This window comes from Peromyscus leucopus, chromosome 19 (genome assembly GCF_004664715.2).
Source record: "Peromyscus leucopus breed LL Stock chromosome 19, UCI_PerLeu_2.1, whole genome shotgun sequence".
NCBI classification, from domain to species: domain Eukaryota; kingdom Metazoa; phylum Chordata; class Mammalia; order Rodentia; family Cricetidae; genus Peromyscus; species Peromyscus leucopus.
Genome location: NC_051079.1, coordinates 78,655,643 through 78,677,777, shown reverse-complemented (window position 1 = coordinate 78,677,777; position 22,135 = coordinate 78,655,643). Strand labels below are relative to the sequence as shown.

Below are 22,135 nucleotides of genomic sequence, written 5' to 3'. Positions count from 1 at the left end.
ATGTGCAAATTCACCCACATCCCTCCGGATCGACTCCGTCAACGTAAACTTGCTTTCAGCTCACCATCCATCCAGGAGGCTTCCATTCTTTGCTCTCCACTGAGAAGGGGATGTGGATCAATTCTGTGTGATCAGACTACCTATGTGTGAGCTCTTGGACTGGACATCAGGGCCAGAAGTCAGGCAGGGATCCAAAGTCTGAGGGTCCATGTGCCAAACCCATGGCTGGGAACATTCTAGGAAGACAGGCTGAGGTTGCCTGGAGATGTTGCTCTGGTCCTTTCTTCTGTGTTGTCCTTGTCCTGCCTCCCTCCGGTCATTCTGTGCTGTTGTCCCTGACAAGCAGGTAGTGCACAAGGTACTGGTAAGGAGCTCTTGGTTATATGACTGTACCTGAATTACTCAGATACTTGAGGAAGCCTTGAGAAGCTTGGCCAACTAGGGAAGCTGAGCCACCCAGGCTTCCTGCTCCCTGCAAATCTAAAGGCCTCCTATCCCCATAGTTTATTAAAACACATAACAGGGTTGGACCCCACACCTCTTGTACACGTGTACCTATATGTATATATAGATCCCTGGACACACATAGGGAATCTTGGTGTAGGGTACTTACTTATCTTTCAAGACCCTGGCTTGCCTTACTTAACCAAGGTCAGGAAGAAGCTCTAGTGATCAGGCCCATTTCCTGGTTAGTCCAGCAAGAGATGTGCTTCCTTTCACAATTTCCCCAGAGCATATGTGGCTGCGGATGTGTGTTGGTTAGAAAATGTTGGTAGAGTGCATGTGTGTACCAGTTAGAAAATGTGTACACAACTAGAACATGTGTGCACCAATTAAAGCTCATGCATGTGTTGTCAGTTAGATGAGCATGTGTGCTGGATTGAGTACATTGGTGTTTGTTTACTTGCCAATGTACCCACCTGCATGTGTGTTGGTGTGCACCTATTAGCATTTGTAGACATTTGAGTGCATGTATTTTCTATTTTGGATGGTCTTGGGCAGCTCTGCTGATAGCCAGCCAAGGACATGTGACTTTACCTCCTGCTGTCAAGACTGCTGTGTAGACTTATAGTCCCAGGTCTGGACATTGTCTAGAAAGTTCATTTGTACAAGACATTTTACTGATTAATTCTGCCATGTTACTGGGAGCAGAGGTAGGATTTGGTTAGCTTTCAGAACTTAAGGACCTTTCCTGGACCCTCTGGTGTCTCTCTAGTTCCAGCAGGACATGCCACATGGAATGGCTAACAGGCCAGACCCAGAACTGACACTCAGGTTCCATGTGGCTGCTGTATGCTCTCACACTAGGCTCTTGCATTGCATGCAGTTTGGGAACTGCTGTTGGACCGAACACACAGTAATTGTGCCCTTTCCATGCAGTGAATTCAGGGTTCTGGTAATGAAAGGCTTGGATGGTGCCACAGAGTCTGACCTATAATTTTATCAAATTAAACTGAAGAGAGAAGATAAAGGGCCCATGACTTTTTTTCCCCCTGGAGAACGGCAGTTACAAGCTGATATATTTGGCTTAGAGTTGAGTTGATCAGTGGGTGTGATCCTGGGGCATCTCAGGACCTCTCTCTGACCCTCAAGTGGCAGCTTCATCTGCCTGTCCCTGTATCTGAGGCACAGATGCCTCAATCAAGACTGTATGGGCCGATGAGCAGGCTGGCCACAGATTCTGCCCTATGTCCTGAGCTCAGGGATGTGTCAGATGTCCCAGTACAGATTCATGGGACAGGTAGTGCTCTGTGGCAAAGTTTCCCAAGGAAGTTCCCTGAACATTGGTTCTACATGCAGTTTATCTAGTTCTTTAGAGAGGGGATGCATGGTAGATGAGAAGGCTGGCCTCTGTCTTGCAGGTACCTGAGTACTTATCTGTGCTAGTGAGGAGTACAGAGCCCCAGATAGCAACAGAACACATGGTGTAGAGCTCAGTGATGTTCTGCTCACTCCAGAGGCTGCAAACAAGTATCTGAGCCACACAGTGCTAGAAGCTCTTATTTCTTAGTCACAGCTTGGAAGTGTCATCTGGATTGGCTAAGGGTAGGAAAGAGGGGTACCTGAGCCCAAACCCAGTTCTCTGCTGACTCCCAGTGGCAGCACAGAACTTGATAGTACCTGGGTGATGGTGTCATGACCTCCCCAGACCTGAGTACTGTGTACCCAGTTCAACAGATCTGCTACCTGGCAGCACCAGATGGTCAGGAGGATGCCAGGGATTCAGCAGTTGTTCCCATGTCTGCCCAGACAGCTGCTGCGCCCCACACCCCGTTTCTGCCTGGACTGATGGCTGCTTCGCAAGTGCAGCTTACTGAATGCATTGTAGTTTATCTGCATTACTTTATGGTCACTAGAAGCTTAGCAGTTTAGTGATGCCCTGTTCTAAAATATCTAGAGCCAAATGCTTTCTGCTGCTAAGTAAGTCACCTCACACCTGACCTCATGATTCGCTGAGCCCTTCCTAGCACACAGGAACCAAACAGGAGAGCTGGGCAGGCTGCAGGCCTCCAGCTCACTGTGCTGCCCCCTGTACCACCCTCCTCCCAGGGACCAGTCCAACGTCAGGAGGATGCATACTGCTGTGAAGCTCAATGGTGTTGTCCTCAACAAGTCCCAGGATGCACAACTGGTTCTGCTGAATATGCCAGGCCCTCCGAAAAATCGGCAGGGGGATGAGAACTGTATCCTTTGCAATGTTTCCTGCTGGTGGGGGTGAACAGTATTGCAGCTACGGCACTGTCAGACCTGGTTCGTCTTGTTCTCGGAACATCAATTCCTATGAGCTGGGGAGGGCATGTGGGGTGCCCCTAAGACAGGCAGTGATTTGAGGTACAATGAGGGGTCCACCTGGGCCCATCAGTGCCAGAGCATGCTTTTCTACCTGTTGTGTGTCCTGAATTGCCCTGGGGACCTAGAAGATAGGACAGAGGTAGGCAAGTGCCATGGAGTCTGGATACACTGGCTGGCGGGTCCTTCCTAGCATTTGGAGAAATGACATCGCATTTGAGCATAAAGTAGGACAGGAACCGGGCCCCTGAACGCCCAGCGAGTGCACTCCGACCCAAGCCTCCCTCCCACCAGCCGAGCTGTCGTTACAGCCTGGATGGGTGTCCTCCTCCCAGGATGCTCCCTGAGGCCACCTGAGCTTAGTCTCCCCAGCGGCACATAAGGAGGACAGATGTCCTGATTCTAAGTTTCACAGCTCAGTCTGCTGGCCACAACCTTGACAGTTTGTGCTTTGCTGGTGTCAGGGTATCTCTGGGGTCTTGTTGGACAGCCACTGGGGACCACATTGGCAAACGAGGGAGACGTTTCCTCAGGTTTCCTGGTCAGAGACCACCTAACCACCAGGCTTCCTGTGACCCAGTGCCTATTGGTTTCAAGTGGATAGGTTAGTAGCTGGAAGCCCCAGGAATCTCTGCCCTCTGGAGGTTGCAGTTTCCTTCCTGTTGTTTCCTAGCACCACCCCTCAGTTCCTCTGTCCTGGTGTCCCTAGCCCCTTGGGGTCTGCCCACCTGCCACTGGCCTTGGCTTCCCCGGGCTGACTACAGTATGAACTGGAGTCCTTTGTGCGGTCGGTCACTTGAGATTGGTATGGCCTTAACTGTCACCACAGACATGGAGTTTCTTGAGGTCTTAACTGAGGGGCTGAATAGGGTCCTCCTGGTCAGGGGTGGTGGCCGGGAAGTCATCACCATCTACTCCTAACACCTGTAGCCCGGACACACCTGGACGGGGTCAGGACTGTGTAGCAGCCGGCACCAAGCTTGGGCCCACCGGCATGCCAATGACTGATGGCCGCTGCCCTGGCACTGCCCTCCCAGATGCTGCAGTGATTTTGGTCACACATGGCTTCTCACAGACATAACACCCTAGGCTTCCTCCAAGCAGAAGATGCTCCAGGGGAGCGCTAGAGCTGACCTGACAGGAATGGCTCCTGGCGTCACTGTGGGCAGTGGTAGGTATACCCATGGACTCTGGGGTCAGCTCTTTCCAGCCAGGCAGGGCCTCACCTCCAGATCCTAGGATCTTTCCTGTGGACGACTGTCCCGTATTTTATGGCAGTTACATTTCATGTCTACCCTGTCCAGAACACATGAACAAGCACACAGTTCCTTGGGCTAGGATGCCAGTGGGCTGTTCCCCACTGGCGCCTGCCTTCCTTGCTCATTTGAGGAGCCTTGCTGTGCTTTCTGTACAGTAAGCAAGCTGGGCACTGTCCATGCTCCTCAGGCACGGCTCAGGGCACCACTGGGAAGTGAGATGGTGTTTACAGGGTAGGAGTAGGTCACCCTTTGGGTGGGTGGTGCCTGCCAGCTGTGTTCCCATCTGAGTTAATGCCCTAGGAGCGCCTGCAGAGAGAGAACTTTGGTTCTGCAGAGTCAGGGCTACCTGCAGCCAGTCTGCTTTTTCTTCTCATGGGAACCCAGACACTTTACTTCATAAGCACTGAGCTGGGGACCTCAAGCAGGTGACCACAGAGAGCCACAGAGTGAAAACCAAACAGCAGGCACACTGGGAGTTCTGCGCACAATCCACGACAACAGGAGCCTTCCAGAGTGTGAACCACGTGTGGCTCAGCATACCGCTTTGCACATATGACATGCCGTCCCGTCCCCCACCCTCCTGGGAGAAGAACAAGCCCCAGCCCAGCACCCTCAGCATCAGCAGCCATGGCCCTGGGTGTTTCTGGCTGAGTCTCTTGTCCCCTGCCATGGGGCCACAGACACCTCTGTACTTTTTAAGAACCTGACAGATGATTTGCACTTTACCCTTGTGCACTCTGCTCTGCAGGTCATGGTCTGTTCGAAGGCTGTGGGCAACAGCAGCGATCCGTTCCTCATGTTCTGTATGATGTATTTATTTATTTAATCCTCCCTGGGGAAGCTTGATAGAGATAGCTTCTGTGTGGATGCCCCATGCTGCCAGGCCCTGGGCCATCTCTGGCTTCCTCAAGAGAATCAATCCTGTCCGTATTCAGGAAGTTCCCGTTGGGGTAGAGGCCAAGTTTGCACCTGTACGGGTTCCTCAGACGCTGTTAGGCAGCCAGAGGTCAGCTTGCCAGGGTAACTGCTGCCCAGCGTGTATCCCCATCAGCATAGTGGTTTCCACTCCTGCTCTGACTCTGGTTCAAACTCCTGAGCAGAGCAGGTGGGGCACCTCTGCCAGCCATTAGGAATGCCCTAGGTGGTAGGCTTTTCCAGGTTCTGGGTCACTGCTCACAAGAGCCCCTGTCAAGAGTGTTGGCCTCCTTTCTCTTGCAAACTCTGTGTTCCTGGTAACTGTGGCCATTCAAATCAGTCTCGTGTTTTCCTTTTATAGGCTTTTGTCTTTGTATGAATTTGTTAGTAGAAGAGTAAAATTCTATGAAATATAATTGTTTGAAGAACCTCGTGTGTCTCACTTACCATAAAAACCAGTGACGGAGAAGATGCATTTACTCATTCCTTCCCAGAGCTTCTTGGAGAGGTCCACTGCAGGGCTGACTCAGGGTTAGGGTTGACCCTCCTGCATCGGATAAGTACTACAAAAATACTAAGGGGAACTCTCCTGCCAGCTTGTTAGGTTTGATAACTGCAAATTCAATGCTATCATTGTAGGAACTCAAGACAGAATTTATCTAAGGATGAAGGTCCCAGAATCATCACAATACACAAGTGGGGCTATCATCAGAAAATGGGGAATGGGTAAGAGTGATGAGTCATTGGGATACAGAACTGTGCAGCCATGGGAATGGCATTGGGGCTCCCAAAATTGTTAAGTACGTTATGTCTGTGACCCAGGACATACCCCATTAACCTGCTCCCTGGCATTCATCATGGCATTACCCATACCCAGATGTCCACGCAGTGGAACAGTTTGATCACAGACACATGTGGCAGCCTGCCCAAACCTGGGAGACCTGCTCAGAGCAGCTGACACTCAGCTCAGCCTGGGCTGTGCTGGTTCAGACGGTGAAGGCAATGGATGCCAAAGATGTGGCCTCTTTAGATAGTACTAAAGCCAGCTGAAGATGGCAGGGACCACCTTCTGCTCTCAGAACTTGCCTTGGTAGCAGGCAGGAGCAGAGGGGCTGTGAGCCCAGGTCTGAGCCCTGAAGAGACAGAGCTACCCGAAAGGTTTAGAGGAACAAGGGCCCTACATTTGCCTGAATTTGCAAGGAAAGGGAGGAAGAGACCTTCGTGTGTGAACAGAGCACATGGCCAGCTCAGGGCAGTGAAGTCCAGCTCACACTTGAAAGGGCATCTGAGTAGAACCCAGAATCAAAAGTCCATCCTGAAGGTGACAGGGTGCTTGCTGAGATGGGCATCTTGGGAACCTTTGTTCCCCTGATGGTTTTTATTTGGCAATGTACCAGGTTGTTCAGTTCTAAGAACACACAGCAGCCACAGCCTCCACTCACACCACCGAGGCCTTTTGTTTCCCTCACAATAGCCACCCTTTTCTGTTGCTAGGTACTACCAACTCCCACTGGCACCCAGCGCAGAGGAGGCTAAGCATCGCAGCTTCCGGCTGTCTTGCCTCTGTCTCCACTAGCAACATTGCGGTTTGACTTATAGGCGGTCGTGGAGGCCCTGAGTCAACCCAGGCTGAGTTTCTGCACCTCAGCAGACCCACTGTCCTCATGTGCGTGTGCAGACACTAGTGACCATGTCCACAGTGGCCAACTGTTGGAGAACACAAGCGACTGGGCGGGGGAGGGGGAGGCAGTCTCACTGTATAGTGCAGGTTGGTCTTGAACTATCGCTCTCGATGGAGCCTCCCACAAGCGCGCACCGCCACATCTAACTAGATCTGGTTTTTTTGTTTTTCATTTTGTTCACAAATGCTTTCCCATCTCTTTGAGCCTCATACATGCAGCACTGGCACCATGGATCCTGCTGCTAAGGCGTGGTCCCTCAGCTGGCTGGAGCGGTGCTGACTCCTCTACGTTCACATAGTAGCAGGTGCTCGGCGCCCTCCATGTGCTTGTCAGGACTTCCACCTGCCCTGAATTCCTAAAGGATGAAGCCAAAGCCCAGACCTGGCAGAATCTCCCCTCTTCCTAGGTACTCAGCTGAACCATGGACCAAGGTGTCTTTAGGGATATCCTATGTGATTTCTCTCAGCCTGAAAGGATCTCTTAATGCTGCATACTGAGAAACAAGCTAGGAGGCCAGGATGATTCCTACCCAATCCTGCTGCTGTGGTGTGGGCGGTGGAGCCGCAAATGTGTACCGTCTCTACATCCATGACATAGGGACTTCAGTCATATTGTAAGGAAAGTCATTTTTATATTCAGGAGCATGTATGTGATTTCTAGCTGTGAAGTGACCAGCAACAGCCTTCTGTGGGCTAATAATCTCCAGGTCTCCCTATGCATGTGGGACCAGCTCACAGGAGACATTACACTCAGATTTCAGGAATTACGTAGAATTTAGTGTTTAAAGAGAGATGATAAGGTGTTGCTTCTCTGTTGAATATGAATGTTTGCATAAGCCATGGCCATGTGGCTGATATGGTGCCCAGTGTTCCTGCCAGCATGAGGTAAATCCTGGGTTTAGAGTTCTGGTTTTTCTTAGACCTTAGTAAGAATTACTGTAGAGTTGTGTATATCGACCAACAGTAGCCAAGATGATTCTACAGCACTCACCCTTCACAACATGTACCTGTCATCTCCACTGGCAGCTACAAGGTATAGGTAGACTGACCACAGCTCTCAGAAAAGTCTGTTTTAATACAAGGTAAGGCATGCTACAGAATGTACAATTTCTTAAGCTAAGAAGCCATGATGCTACCTGCACAAACTCACAAGAGGTAAATTCCCCTTGCAGTATCCTGTTCTGGTGGAGCCAAAAGACCATGGCTTATTGAGGTTCCACACCCTTGCAGCCCTTGTAGAAGGGACACGTGTCACTTGGCTATGATACAAGAATGAGTGCAGCCTAGGTGAGGGCCTCCAGCATGGTACCTGATCCATCCCCTCCCAACCTGTCTGGGTCTTATCCACATCCACCTAAGATGCTGGAAGCTCTGGAGACCAAGCCTTGAGCTGCCCGCTGAACATCACCCTGCCCTTCTGCTCATTCACCCCCTCCACATTTGCTGATACTCTGACCTTTGTTTTGCTTTGTGTGACATCACGTGGGAAACAAAGGACATGGTATGCTGAAAAAGAACCACTTCCCAAGCCCAGCCGGCTGACTACAATGAATAAATCTCACAGAAAGCTTTACCATTTCCATTCACTCCTGGTCTTGTGCCACGAACAATTGGGGCACCCAAAGGTCAGTGACCACAACGATATGAAGAATGTCTAGGCACAGTCCCTTGAACATCCTAGGACCACACTGCAGAAACAGTAAGAGCAGATGTTTTTCTGCCCTCGTGCATGGGCTTTCTGGGTCACACAGGAGCACTTGTTACTAAGGATCATCAGCTGCATCAAATATCCTGGTATCCAAATGGCATGGAGAAGGAAGGCTTTGTCCATGAATATCCAGCCTGGTGCCATCTCCCTGGTGTCCACTTGACATCTGCAGCTGGGTGTTGGGCCTGGGAATGCTGTACTCTCTACTGGGTACATGCCAGCACCTGCTCTGTGTCCCCGAGGGCATGTGGGCAGAGTACTTATTTGGGTGCTAGGATGGGTGGAAGTGGTGGTGATGGTGGTGGTGGTGGTGCTCATGGTGGTGGTGGTGTTCATGCCTCTGGATCACAGGCACCATGTAGCCCTCGGGCCCTAGCATGGGAGGCAGGTCCCGTACCACTTCATGCTCCACCATGGTAGGCTGGCCATGTCCCTTGAGTGGTGAGTGGCCTTCTCTGCCCTTCTGCCGGTACCGCTTGTGACCATAGGGCTGTGGTGGGGGCTGTGGTGGGGACTGCGGAAGGTGCTGGCCGTCCTGAGCACCCTGGGGCAGTGGGACAGCCTGCAGGCAATAGTTGAACGTCTTCCCTGTTTTGCTGCTGCCTGGTGCCCCGAGAGGTTTTCCTGGACCCTTGGGAGACCTGAGGAACTGCTTCTCCTGCCCCTTGAGCCGGGGCTGCGCAGCCAGGGCCCGGACAGCAGGCTCATTCGTTGGTACGACATGGTCGGCCAGGACCTGGGACCTGCGGTGGTGTATGGCATGGGTGTCCGACTCCTGTGATCGGGACCTGCTTGGAATGTGTGTGGCCCTGCCGTGATGTTCTTGCCTGGCCTGCTCAGGTGGTGACCCTGGGGACAAGACAGAGTGGTGGCCCACAGTAAGGCTTGGGACACATGCCATCTCTGCACTATGGGCTCGAACAGAGGTGACCTGCAGGCTGGGTCACAGCTCAGATGGCCAAATGCCCCAAGCTGGGCAGGGAGAAGAGGTCACGGCTCAGTTCCAGATAGATCTTATATCCCGGAAGGGAGTCAGCCCTTCATTAAGGACCCTGGGTGCCACTGTGTCGCTCCTTAAAGGGGCTTGGCCACCCTGGCAACTCAGTGCTTGGCTCAGCTGGCCCTTCACCCCTGTGGTGGAGGTCCAATTAGTAGAGATTCTCTACCAGCATAGTCAGAGGCCTGTCCAGGACACGAGGGGGCATCAGAAAGTTATGTCATATTAAGGGACACTCCAGTGAAGGACCAGAATTAATTCATTAATATATCCCCTGTCCATCTCTCCACCACACACAGAGAAAGGGAAGGAGAGAGAGAGGGAGGGAGGGAGGGAGGGAGGGAGAGAGGGAATCAGACTTTCAAAATAACCTGGTAGCAGTGGCCTCAGTACGTGAGGCCAGTTGTGGTCAAACTTCCCACTAAACTCTTTGGATCCCCATCCATCTCTTCAGATGCCCCCATCATCAGAGGATCGAAGCTCTAGTATCTAGCACACAGGGCCAGCCCTTCCTGGGTGAAGGTCAACTTCAGCCCGGGATCTCTAGCTCAGGTTGTCTGGAACAGACTGGAGGGACTTATCAGAGACACTGTCACAAGGTTCAAATGGCCTGAGTGAACCCCCCAAGGGATGCTTGGTGGAAATGGGGTGCTAGGGGGGACTTGGCCTCCAGCTTTCAGAGTACCAGCCAGGCTGCAGTTCATGAATCTCTAAAAGAACATTCAGTAGAGCAGGACAGGTGTCTACAATGCTGGCTGTCCACCTCTTCTAGCTAACAGGCCAGCTCCCCCAGCTGGAAGGCTCCTGAACCTAAATGTTTTATATTTTTCCCTAAGCCAGAGCATGTCTCAAACACATACCTGGATGTTTAACCTCCTTGCTTTCCAGGCCCCTGCCAGTGGCAGGAGGGTAAGATGTGCATCCACATCTAGGCAAAGGATGATGGGATGTCTAAATGAGGTGTGGACACCTGGGGCCCAACACCATTGGAATTCCAGAGCCTCCTGCCTACCTGCACCTTTAGGGAGGAATCTACACCCAGAGGGTAGATACAAGGTGGGGGTCCCCCGGTACCTACCAGGACCAAACTTAGATGTGTAGTTCTCGATGCCAGCAAGGTCTAGGTAGTGGTTTCTGCGCTCTGTGTTCTCATCCACACAGTAGGGTACTCGCACAGAGCAGGTCTGGGAATCAGCATTGGGCTTCCTGTGTGTAGCAGAGAGGATAGGCCTGACCACGTACTCATGGCCAGAGCTTCAAACATCATATGACAGGGGTGCCTGCAGAGGTGGATGGTTGTCTAGGAGGCCTAAGTGGGGACCCGGACTAGTACCCACTGTCTAGAGAAGGCAGAAGGGAGGCAGTTGGGCGATGTTGTATGTTGTCCAGAGAAATAAGGTCCACAGCTCATTACGGCAGCCTACCAGGACCCAGGATCCCACCACAGGTCTCACGAGGCTGGAGTGGCCCTAAACATCGGGGTGTTCTCTGGTCACCTAACTGGGGCCACAGTGGCCCCTGCTCCCCTCTTTTGCATGGGCATGGTGCTCAGCCCCACTCAGGTACCACCACCCTTCACAGCACACAGGGCCTACCTATTTCAGCACTCGTCCTGACAAGGAATTAGGGAGGCCTGCAGGATGCAACCCCCTGGCCTCATACCTCACCTGCTGTAGGCAGACAGCTTTCGGTCAGCCGCTCGGGGGTCCTCTGTGAGCTCACTCTCTGTTCTGCCACGAGTGGACTCCCGTTCTGAAAGGAAGGTGTGACACTCTCGCATGCCTCACTGTGCAAGTCACTCATCCCCTGCTCACCTGCTTGTCCATGCTTCCACTCACGCATTCTGCCTGTCCTTCACCCACGCATTCTTCACATCTCATGAATCCATCCACCCACTCATTCTATGTTGTTGTCATTGGGTTGTTATTTTTCTGAGACAGAGTCATGCTATAACCGATGCTGGCCTTGAACTTCTAACCCTGTTGCACCCCTAGTGCTTGGATTGGAGGCCTACACCACAATGCCCTTTGTTAATGAATTACTTTTCTTGCTCATCCATCCACTCACTACGCAAAGTTTTGTCCCCTGCCAGGTACCGGGTCCTGTTTGGGACATTGTAGAAACAGAATCTTTGAAAGTGGTTAGGGGACATGAACAATGCTGATATCCAGGGGTCAATGGATAATAATAATGGTCAATGTAGGTAAGTGCTACAGAGAAGAGCAAGGATGAAACATAAATTAGGTGGCTGTGGAAGTGGCCTGTCTTAGGGGTTGTGCTCATGGAGATGGCACCATTTAAACAGGAAGGCTCCTGGCATAGACCCCTTACCTTGGCCAGGGGGAGGACATTCCTTCCTCTTGCTGGAGGGCTCAGGGCTGACAGTTAGCTTCACTCGGAGGGTCTTGCTGCTGCCCGAGGAGTGATTGACAGAGGCGTCAACAACCTCATAGATGGTGTGCATCAGACTGGACATGTCCTGGGACCAACATGACAGACATTTCTCCCTTCTTTTCCAAGCATGTATTCATCCCCTAGCCATAGCAGGCACTTTGGGTCCACTTACTCCCCATCAGAGACTGCCTTATCTTATGCCCAGAATTGCCCCAGGATGTCATGCATGGCTTGAAGGTAGCCCTGCTGTCTGTCCTTAAGCCACATCTTTACATTCAAACATTAGATCAATGAGCAGGTAAACTTTTCAGCATCATGTCACATGGCCCATGCAGATGCCCTCTCTGCCCTCCTGGACACACAACACAAGGGAGTAGGGGCACTCCAAGGACCCAGGCTGCTCTGTGAGGGACTCTTGTCCCAAGCTTGGCCTAGGGGACATCACAGCTATAGGGAAAGGCCACACTGGACTTGATGGGGAGACGTGTAGACTGATACTAGCTAGCTGAGGATGTGAAAGTGGGTCCCCACTCTGCCTCCCCTTCTATCTCAGGAAAGTTCTAGTCTCTTCCTTCTTTCCAGTAAAGGCTCGTTCTGTCTCTCCGTTTGAGGACCCAGACATCTGTCCATCTGTCTACTGAATCAGACTGGTTCCAGATCTCAAGAGGCCACACCCCTGACCTGAGCGAGCCCCCGTCCTATGGGTGGTCTGACACATGAGGGCATATTACCTCTCTGGTGACTCTCCCACAGTTGTCAAAGTCATACAGTGTGAAAGTCCACTCCTGGCGGTTGTCATCTGCAACTGAGACGTCACACTGCAGGGCCTGTAGGCGGTGTGCAGGGGACAAGGGAGAGTCAAGTGGGACTGGGAAGGCCCCGGCTGTAGTTCTTCCTCATCTGCAGCTGGGACGAGGAAGCTCAAGGGCAGTTGGCTGCAACCCTCAGTCCCTGTCCTTGCCCACCTCCCCTTACTCCCTCCTAATGATGTACTGACACCATGCCTCATGACTCAGTTTCCCCCTGTGGCATCTGTCCCTGTGCATGCAAATACTCAGGATCACTTTGAGTAAGAGGAATTAGAACCAAGTGTTCTTGCTGCTCCCCTGCCTGTGGGGTAGGAGACCCTGCTGTTCTTCCCTGTCCAGTAGTGCTGGATACCCATTCCATATGGAGACCCATCCGCCCAGCATGGCCAAGTTCACAGCCATACCATGCAACCCACCAGAGCAGCACACTGTAGTCCTGCTTTAAGATCTCAGGGAGGTTGAGGAACCCACAGGGCTGCCATGGTCATGGTCCCCATTTAGGGCCACCACTATTCATCCCGGGTCCTAGGGACCCACTCATGGAGGTGTGCAGGGAAAACGACTTACATCAATGTTCAAGTGCTTCTTGCTGGCTCTGAGTGGGCCCTCGTGGCCTGCTGCCTTCTCCCCATCGTCCACGCTGAAGAGCTGCCCCTGACCCTCATGGCCCTCAGACTTCTCAGGGGGCAGCACAACTGTGGGGACAAGAGGAGGTGAGGCAAGGCCCGTCCCATGTGAGCAGCATGAGGACAGGGGAAATGGGTTGACTGTCTCTGCTCTCCTCTGTGCTGCATGGGACTGAGCTAAGAGCTGCTCCCGTAGAATAGAGAGAGGCCTCACCTGGGTTAGCCTCAACCTGATGGCTCCCAATGAGCAATGTCTCCTCTAGGCTGACACTGTACAGAGGGGTTGGGAGAAGGGCCTTCAAGATCCTAACAGAGTGGTCTCCACTCCAGAGTCCTCCAGGGGAGTGAGTTCCTACATCACCAGGTTTTTCTCCACATTCTCATGGTCATTTTCTAACACCTTCAATCCAGAACCCACTGACAAAGACACATGGGCTATCTGATGGCCAAAGTCTTGTCTCCCCTGGCTCCCTGTATGGATGGATAAGGAGCCCTGTTCTGGATTCACCTATCCTCTGGGTCTCAAGCTGTGTCCTCAGGAAAGGGGCCCAGGGCCAGTGGTCAGGCATCTGTCCGGGTATGGGCTAAGAGGATACCCAGTGCTTGACTACCAGCAGGCAGCACTGGGAGCCCCTCTGGGCGTCAGCAGATGTCTGAAGGCCAGTCCTTTGCACCTACTAGTATCCTGTAAGAGCTTATGACATCTCTGGGTGGGGCTGACTCCACCAAAGATGCATGCATGTGAGACTCAGGTGAGGTTCAAGTCACAGGTGGCATGTTTAGGACGCCCCACCACTCCACACTGTTGCAATAAGTAGCCATGATGTTAGCTCAGAATTCAAGAGCACCAGTCCATGAAGCCTGGCCTCTCTGCTCAGTCCCAGAACTACAAACACAAAATGAACAAGTGTATGGGGACACTGTGGCTCAACATTTTGCTTCTTCCACTGACTGATCCAAGCTGCCTGCTTGGTACAGAATCACAGATGATTGAGGCTGCTGCTTACTCAAAAACGAACTGCTCTTCAGACTAGGACCCAACTGACCCTGACTCTTATATGCCAGTGTTGAGGGTTCTGTGGTGTGAGCCCTCAAGTCAGGGTGAAATCTGGGAATGTTTGCTAGAGCTGGACTCACCTTCTAGGGAGCCCTTGTCTTCCCAGAAAGGCCCCTCCTTAGGGTCCCCATTGGGCAGCTCCTGCAAAAGAACAGCCACATAGAACCATGAGGCTCTGCAGAGCATAGGAAGACAACAGATAGGAGCTCTATGAGGCTGAGATCTTGAATAGACACCAGCATCAGACCTTGAGAGGCCCCTCAATCTGTGGGCCCACATACACCACCCCTTCCAGCTTTATACAGCAGAATGTACAAGGACCATATGCTGGAGTCATTTCCAGAACTGGGCCTCACTGCCTACAAGCAAAGCCCACCGTCCAAAGTGAGACATGGGATCTCCTGCAGCTCAGCCCTAACACTGCCAACCCACAGGTATAAGAAGCCTTGAGACCAAGAACCCTGCCTGGCACTATTCCTGGCCTAGCTTGTAGTACTTTCCACTAAAGCTGCCCCCATGGTACCCATGGGATGAACTCAGGTTGGCATTCACTGGAGCTGCAGAGGGGCCGCTGTCTCCCCCACGGCTGGGCTGAGGAGCAGGGGTGGCTGCCGGGAAACACCCTCGGCCCACAGCTGATCTCAAGACCAGTTATGGGAAAATGGGAAGTTCTTCAAACACATCCAGGCGATGTTTAAGCCAAGAAACTCTGCACAACAAAAGCTCGCATGGTTCTTGTAAATAATCCACAGAAGCAAAGGCTACAAGACAGGAAATATAAAATGTGCCATGGAAGCCATCTGCAATCAAAGGGCCCTTCATGGCGGGGGGAACTCGCAGGCCCCAGCCCAGCACTCAGGGCCCCCAGGAGCATTTCCCGCCAGTTTCCTGGCATTTCTGTTTGATTCCAGGTGGCTTCAAAGCTTTGAGAGGCCTCAAGTAGATGGGAAGCTGAGCTAAGAGCCATACATCTGGCCAGCTGGCAATGTCCCTAGGGATAACATGGGTCAAAGGATGCCTTTGGTTTGTAACTGGAGGCAAGAGAAAGACAAAGTTCCTCAATTTTATATCTCATTCAGAAAACTGAGTATCCCAGGTACAGTTTGGCACATTCTTACCCTGTCAGTGACCACAGGAACCAAGAAATACCCCCCACCCCATTCCTCACTGTGGAGAATATGGGATGCCTGGCAGGCTTCCCAGCACCACCTTGTGGGGTCATGTCCATCTGCAGGATACAAGGATACAGGTCTTGATCAAATCCAGAGCATGAAACGGCAGCATATGTAAAAACCTGATGCCTTTGCAATAGAGTGGGGAAAGCATTCTGCTTGTAGCAGCAACCAAGACGATAACCATGAAAAGACTCAAGCCTGAATGGACAGGCTGACTGTTCTGCAGAATGCGTGGAAGAGGAATACCAGAAACACACAGGTTCAAGGGACAGAGACAGGAGTACAAGAGTATTCTGGGTCCTAGCTGTGCGAGGTTGGTGAGGACAAACCCAGTGTTGGTCTCCTGAAAGGAGAAGCCAGGATGGGTCCTTAGGACTACCCCAGAGTGCAGCAGAGGGAAGAGGGAGGAGCTCCTGTCTAGGTTTTCTTGGGCTGTGCACCAGTTGTGGGAAACACAGCATTTGAGGAGCCCTCATGGCAGGAGACCAAAATGGTCAAGGCTGAATGACTAGGGCCAGGAAACAGAGGAGACCCCTGCTCATATCTACACCTCATAAATACCCCCAAAGTCTTCCTCTTTCTGGACCTCCCAACTCATGGGAACCATTAGGGATAGGCTGCCTACATGGCTTGTTCTTAGGTTGTCATTTAAGGGATTACACTGGAGATCATATTGTTGAGAAAACACCATAATTATTAAAAGTCCTCTTTCTAGCTGCAGGTGGTAGCATGCACCCTTACTCCCAGCATTTGGGAGACAGAGAGGCAGGGGATCTCTGTGAGTTTGAGGCCAACCTGTCCTATTCAGCAAGTTTCAGGACAGCCAGGACTACATAGTGAGACCCTTTCTCAAAAAGGAGAAGGAGGAAGAAGTCGGAGTACTCATTAATTCACTGATCAAATAACCCACAGATTCAAGGCACAAAAGATGTGGTTTTACTGAAGTGCTAGGAGTTTGCCCTGGTCCTGTGAAACTCTTTTATGTCTACAGTGCACAGTGCCATGTCCTTCTGAGATGGAGGCCTGAGCCTAGAGTTGTCCCAGATGAACCTAAGATGAAATCTACTCATTTCTAAAAGCCCGATTTGGGACTTTTTTTTTTCCCTTTGAAATCAGAGTAACTTTTAAAGCATCAGTTCCAACTTCTGTGAGGTATAGAAGCTAGAATTACAGACATGGAGCTCACAGGCTCAGCTTCGTACTGGACAGATCCAGGGTGCTGTGGCTGACAGGTCCTACGTCTGATTACAAGTCCAGGGGTTGTAAATTGCTGCTGGCAAAACACAGTTATGCAGGGAAACGAACGCTGGCTGAGGCCAGGGAGCAGGTCGAAGACTCCAGTCACTGTCAGATGACAGGAGCCAGGGCAAGAGGAGCCGAGGTCAAGGTGGTCATCTCCCGAGTCACCTGCACCCACCTCCAGGAAGGGCCTGAAAAGTGGTACAGGTGAGAGCAGAGAGGATCCCCAAGATTCTCATAGTCCCTTCCCCCAGGGGACTCCAGGACTCGGTTGCTCCTCATTAGCTCTTGGCCAGAGATCTTGAATCCTTCATCAACTGGTAAGTCTCATCTCACTGAGAAATTGGTGGGTACAGAACCCCAGGATGGAGAGACAGCTGGAAGCCTAGAGCCTAGAGCTACCAGTTTCTGACCTGCTGTAAATGCATACCATGCTTTATCCTGTCTGTGAGGCGGGAACAGCCAGCATTCATGGATACCTTCCATTTATTTTAAAAATAATCTTGAGTAGCAGATTTTGGAGCTCTGAATGGGTTATAGACTTTAAAAGCACTAGTAGGTGGAGAAGCAAGGATATTTAATTCAGAAAAGGAACTGGGTTCTAGCTGTGCGAGGTTGGGCTAGTGGGGAGAGCATGCTTGGGATGCACTGCTCTAGGTACAAAGCCCAGCACTGCAAGAAAAGAAGGAAAATAAGATAAAGAAAAAAGATCCCACACAAACTCCAGGCTGGTCTCCTGGGACATTCCCAAAGATACAATAATAGGCCATGGCTGCTATAATTGGCCAAGGCCACACCGTGTGGGCAGGGCCACTGCAGCAGACTGTCAGCATACACCAAACCCTAGAACATGTAGGATTCGAAGCACTAGCCAAGGGGTGGCCGGAGAGGCCCTGGATCAAAGAAGAAAATGAATGTTTGTGGGGTAATTCTGGCCTCTGCCTGGTGTTTTAGTCAAATCTGTCCTGCTTACATAGAAGTGCCCTTTAATCTGAATGCTTTAGTTAAATAGAAGAGCCAAGAGCTTTAATTACATCATATAAAACCTGTGCAGGGACACTGGCCAGACATGGGGCCCCTCCCGGTGCAGCTAAGTCCCTATGACTTCGGCCCACACGCCAGGCTGTCAAAGGCGGACATTACCTACCCCTGTTGTGACAGAGTCTGGTGACCTTGGGCCCTAGCAGATTCTCCTGAGAGTCTCACATCCCCACTCACCCCAGTTCCTCTTCAGGAACCTGAGCCATACCCTCTGCCAGACCCTCCTTGCTTTGGCCTCTGAAGCCACCCTCTCTGGTCAGGCTTTACCTCCTCTTTACACTGGCAGTTACTAGACACCGATGTCTGGCCCTTTCCAAGTCACACTGGATGTCATGTCTAGGTTAATATGGATCCCAGCTGCCTGATGAGGCTCCAGCTTAGCATTCTGCATATCTCCTCAGTGCCTGACCCAGGGGCACCTCCCTCCAGGACTCACCCTACCCCAGGCCCTGCTTGCTGCCCTTAAAACATCACCAGCTCATTCCCCAGCCTCTGATGGATGCTCTCCTAGCCATTGGGGACCAGTGTCATGATTGTGGGGTCCATGTCACAGTGGGAACATGACCCATAAAAAAGGTGACCAGCATCAATGGTATTAAGTCTGGGATTAACTTGGGTTGACCTGAGGGGTTCCTTGCCCTGCTGCTACGTTCATGGATAGTCTACATCCTACAAACACCCATTTATTCACACATAAAATGAGGGGCCCACAGTTCACAGCCCTGCCCTGTTCCATTAACCCTTAGGGTATTGAGGTTGAGAGGTCCCAGGCAGGTTCAGGTCACAACCCACAAACATTCCCCATAATTGCCACTGGGTGGCAGCAGCAAGTAGGGAAGTTTCCCAACAAACCCAGAGTCCTAGTTTCCTAAGTCGGGGGCAGCTCAAGCTGTCCTGCTGTCAGCACAGAGTAGAATCAGAAACGGTGGCATCTTTGAAGGAGGGTCCCCCTCCTGAATCACACCACCTGTTAGAACCTGCAGGGCCTCGGCATCTTCCAAATGCGCATTCACCACAGGCAGCTCTGAGAGAGAGAGACAGAGGAAGCACAGGGCAGACGGGCCTCAGGATAACCATGTGCTGGCGGCTCACTGCCTGAAGCAGCCCCAGACTCAGGAACATGAGAACACCGTCTCCACCTGCGCCTCAAGCAAGGGTCAGGCAAGTGTAGATGTCCGTCACCAATCACCTGACTCCTCAGGGTAACTACTGGGCTGCTGGGGGTCCTAGAGGAGAAGTGGGGCCCACAACCAGGCCAGGGACAGACTGGCACCAAGAGGCAAAGTTCCTTTAAACCTGTCTCAAAGGTTCTAAAAACGGGGCTTCTCTCTTCTGAAAAGAAGACAGTATGGAGAAAGGGCACCTGCTAGAAGTCTGGGCTCCCAGGCCAACTGTGAAAGCCAGGAACGCTGGTGGGCACATGCAGGTCCTTGATGGAAGGGATGGGAATGGATTCCTTTTTAATGGGTTGTTGAGACAGGGCCTCTGTGGGCTGGGCGGTGTCTAACCCTGGCCTTCCTGTCTCCACTTCCAAGTGCGGGTGTCACCACGCCTGGCTTCTGAGAATTCTCTTTCTCTAGGGGGCAAATGTTTACTCCTGTCCAGAAACAATCTGGGTGTCTAGATCAAGAGGTAAGACCACATCTCCCTTCCTGAATCCAGGCCCAAGGACTTCCGCTGCAAGGAGAATCCAGGCTCAGGTAGAGCAGCAAGTCAGGCCTCTGGAGGAAGGCAGGCAGTGAGCGCTCCCAAAGAATCCTATTCTCTGTGACCTTCAACGAGCCCACATCTCCCCTTGGCTCACAGCCTTTCGGGTTGTGGAAGCACTGGCGCTACCCATCAGTTTTAAGGTCAAGGTTGTGTGTGCACCCTTGAACACAGACTAGGAGGAATAGCCAGATCTTGTCAGTCTCAGAGATGGGGTGGGGTTGTGGGGAGGGACACACAGAGAGACAGATATAGTCAGATAAAAAAAATACAGACAGAAACAGGCAAGGATGCGGAAACAAGTAGGGATTAGGTCTTTAGTGGTACTCCAGGGGAGGAGAAACAGAAGGTGAGGCCATAGCACGTGTACTGAGGCTACTGTCCAGAGCTGTGCCCAACAGGACAGCTGGCACCACAGGGCCCCTGGGAAGGGTGGGTTAGGGTTAGGGTTAGGGTGGTGGCCAAGTACTAGGGTGGGTCTTCATATGTCTGTTCACTCATTAGCTCCTGACCATCAGAAAAATTACCCACATTGAACTTTAGTTCCTGACAGACCCCTGTAGCCATTCTACCCCAGACACGGAACTCTCCAGAAACATAGGACAGAGGCCACCAGGATGATCTCTGGGAAAGCTTTGCAGTGTCAGTCCTAGCCACTCTGTAAGACCGGTGCTGGGGCTTGAGCCTAGGCTAAGAATCGCCTGCTGGTGGGAAGACCTAGGTGTAGGACCTAGGTGAGATTCACGCCATGTTTGTGGGGCCAGACAGGAGGTGAAGGAGAACATGAGAGCGGCCAGTGGTGCCTTCAGGTGTGGGCTGCAAGCACCCAAAGGCATGCAGGAGAGCCGAGGGAGCCAAGAGAACACCCGGGCCCCTGCCTGGAGGCTGCCGATGTGCTGCGTGTGGGATGAATGTGGGCATCCTCTCGGGCATCTCAAGTTCAGGGTGTCGCCCGTGGGTCAGACTACACCTGGAGAGCCACAAAGAGCTGGGATGCCCTGAAGGGGGCGACTGAAGCCAGGGCAGCCAGTGCTGGAGCCAGCAGGTCAAGAGGGAATGAAGGAAGAGGCTGCAGGGTGGAGCGAGCAGGGCCATAGCCTCTCCTGCCGGGGAAGGTACCAGAGGGGTAAGGACTAGTAAGAAGCAGGAAACAAGAGGCTAGGAGGAGACTGTGGGGAAAGCGGGTTGCAGATATGCTGTGGATATCATTCTATATAAATAAAACACTGATGGCCAGTGACCAGGCAGGAAGTAGGTTGCCAGGCAGGAAGTAGGTGGGACAAGGAGAGAGGAGAATTCTGGGAAGCGGAAGGCTGAGAGAGAGACACTGCACCCACCGCCAGGACAAGCAGCATGTAGAGACTCTGGTAAGCCACCAGCCACGTGGCAAGGTATAGATTTATAAAAATGGGTTAATTTAAGATAAAAGAACAGTTAGCAGGAAGCCTGCCACGGCCATACAGTTTGTATGCAATATAAGTCTCTGTGTTTACTTGGTTGGGTCTGAGCGGCTGTGGGACTGGCGGGTGACAAAGATTTGTCCTGACTGTGGGCAAGGCAGGAAAACTCTAGCTACAAATGGCGCCCAACGGCTCGAGTTTCCACCTTAAACCTGAGAATATTTAATAACCAATTCTAAACAGAGCCAAAACCAGGTTGCTGCTTCTTGTCTCATACGGGCAGCTAGACGCCGCAAAACACAGGTTTCAACACTGGCGGGTTCCTGGCGTGTGTGTTTGACCCGCAGTATGGCGGAAATGAGGCGTCTGCCAGCGGTACATTAAGCTGTGTAGTAGATTTAGTCTTTACTAGTATTAAAAGAAAAGGTTTCTGGGCTACACGCTGCTTTGATAAAAGCTTAGACCCACTATTTCTGAGACTTGATGACTCCCAGAGCTGGCGGAAAACGTACCACTGCCATGTTGGGAAGCTAAAGTGGGCAGAGCCAGCAGCCACAGCGCCGTTTCAGTTTTAGAATGGTACAGTTTAAAGCAATAGGCTAAGGTAATATAAAACATAAGCCACGTAAAGATGGCTACCACACAGAGAATCTGGATTATGTTCTCTTTGATATTCGTAACTAAAGAAAAACATTTGATTACAAAAGCTGTTGAGTTATGCCAAAATGTATATTTTAAAGGTACCTTGACTTCAAAATTTGGATATAAGGATATGTTACTTTGGAAAAGAGGTTCTGCTTTTGTTTCCACAGAAAGCCAGAGGCTGTGGATTTGTTCCAGATTAAGATACATCAGGTTTCACCAGCCAAGACCCCCTGATAGGTCTCCAATGACACCATGGCCCAGATGATCCAACATCCAGAGCGGTTTCAAGGCAACTGATTCACACAATACAGCCTCACGGACTACCCCATAGGCCTAAAATTTTCTTTGCGTCCCCATAAGATACAACGCCCCCCTCCAGCAGGAAGTAGTAAGAGATGCTACGCCCAAATTCCCAAATATACCAAGCTGGCTTTAGAGGTGGAATTGGCTCACTCCCCCTCTAAACCCAGACATATTGCTTTAAAAAAAAAATGGTTAACAGATTCTTGTGTCCCAAATCAGAAGAGCCCTCTGGTATGGGACAGAGAAAAACCAATATTTTTATTTAAAATAGGTTGATTATAAATATGATCTCTTTCTAAAAAAGAAAAGGGGATATGATATAGATATATAGGAAGATATGGAGATGATAAGATAAAAGGGTAGATTAATGAACCTACTTTTAAAGAACA

General features: G+C 51.4%; 2 protein-coding genes across 6 annotated transcripts in view; one reads left to right on the top strand and one right to left on the bottom strand.

Annotated features, from left to right (window-relative positions):
* The window catches only part of Slc12a7 (solute carrier family 12 member 7), a 79,195-nt gene extending 73,803 nt beyond the window's left edge, over window positions 1-5,392 (top strand). For all 5 annotated transcript variants that reach the window (XM_028873654.1, XM_028873653.1, XM_037197251.1 and 2 more), the window contains 2 exons: window positions 2,551-2,684; window positions 3,620-5,392. In XM_028873654.1, coding sequence (XP_028729487.1) covers window positions 2,551-2,684; window positions 3,620-3,711 — 226 coding nt within the window. In that variant the 3' untranslated portion in view covers window positions 3,712-5,392. The remainder of the gene's footprint in view (window positions 1-2,550; window positions 2,685-3,619) is intronic.
* A 2,308-nt stretch (window positions 5,393-7,700) lies between these two features.
* The window catches only part of Nkd2 (NKD inhibitor of WNT signaling pathway 2), a 28,560-nt gene continuing 14,125 nt past the window's right edge, over window positions 7,701-22,135 (bottom strand). The window contains exons 4-10 of the mRNA XM_028873657.2: window positions 14,317-14,377; window positions 13,121-13,248; window positions 12,476-12,571; window positions 11,682-11,829; window positions 11,018-11,102; window positions 10,429-10,556; window positions 7,701-9,202 (exon numbers count right to left, since the gene is read on the bottom strand). Of these exons, the coding sequence (XP_028729490.1) occupies window positions 8,625-9,202; window positions 10,429-10,556; window positions 11,018-11,102; window positions 11,682-11,829; window positions 12,476-12,571; window positions 13,121-13,248; window positions 14,317-14,377 (1,224 nt within the window). The 3' untranslated portion in view covers window positions 7,701-8,624. The remainder of the gene's footprint in view (window positions 9,203-10,428; window positions 10,557-11,017; window positions 11,103-11,681; window positions 11,830-12,475; window positions 12,572-13,120; window positions 13,249-14,316; window positions 14,378-22,135) is intronic.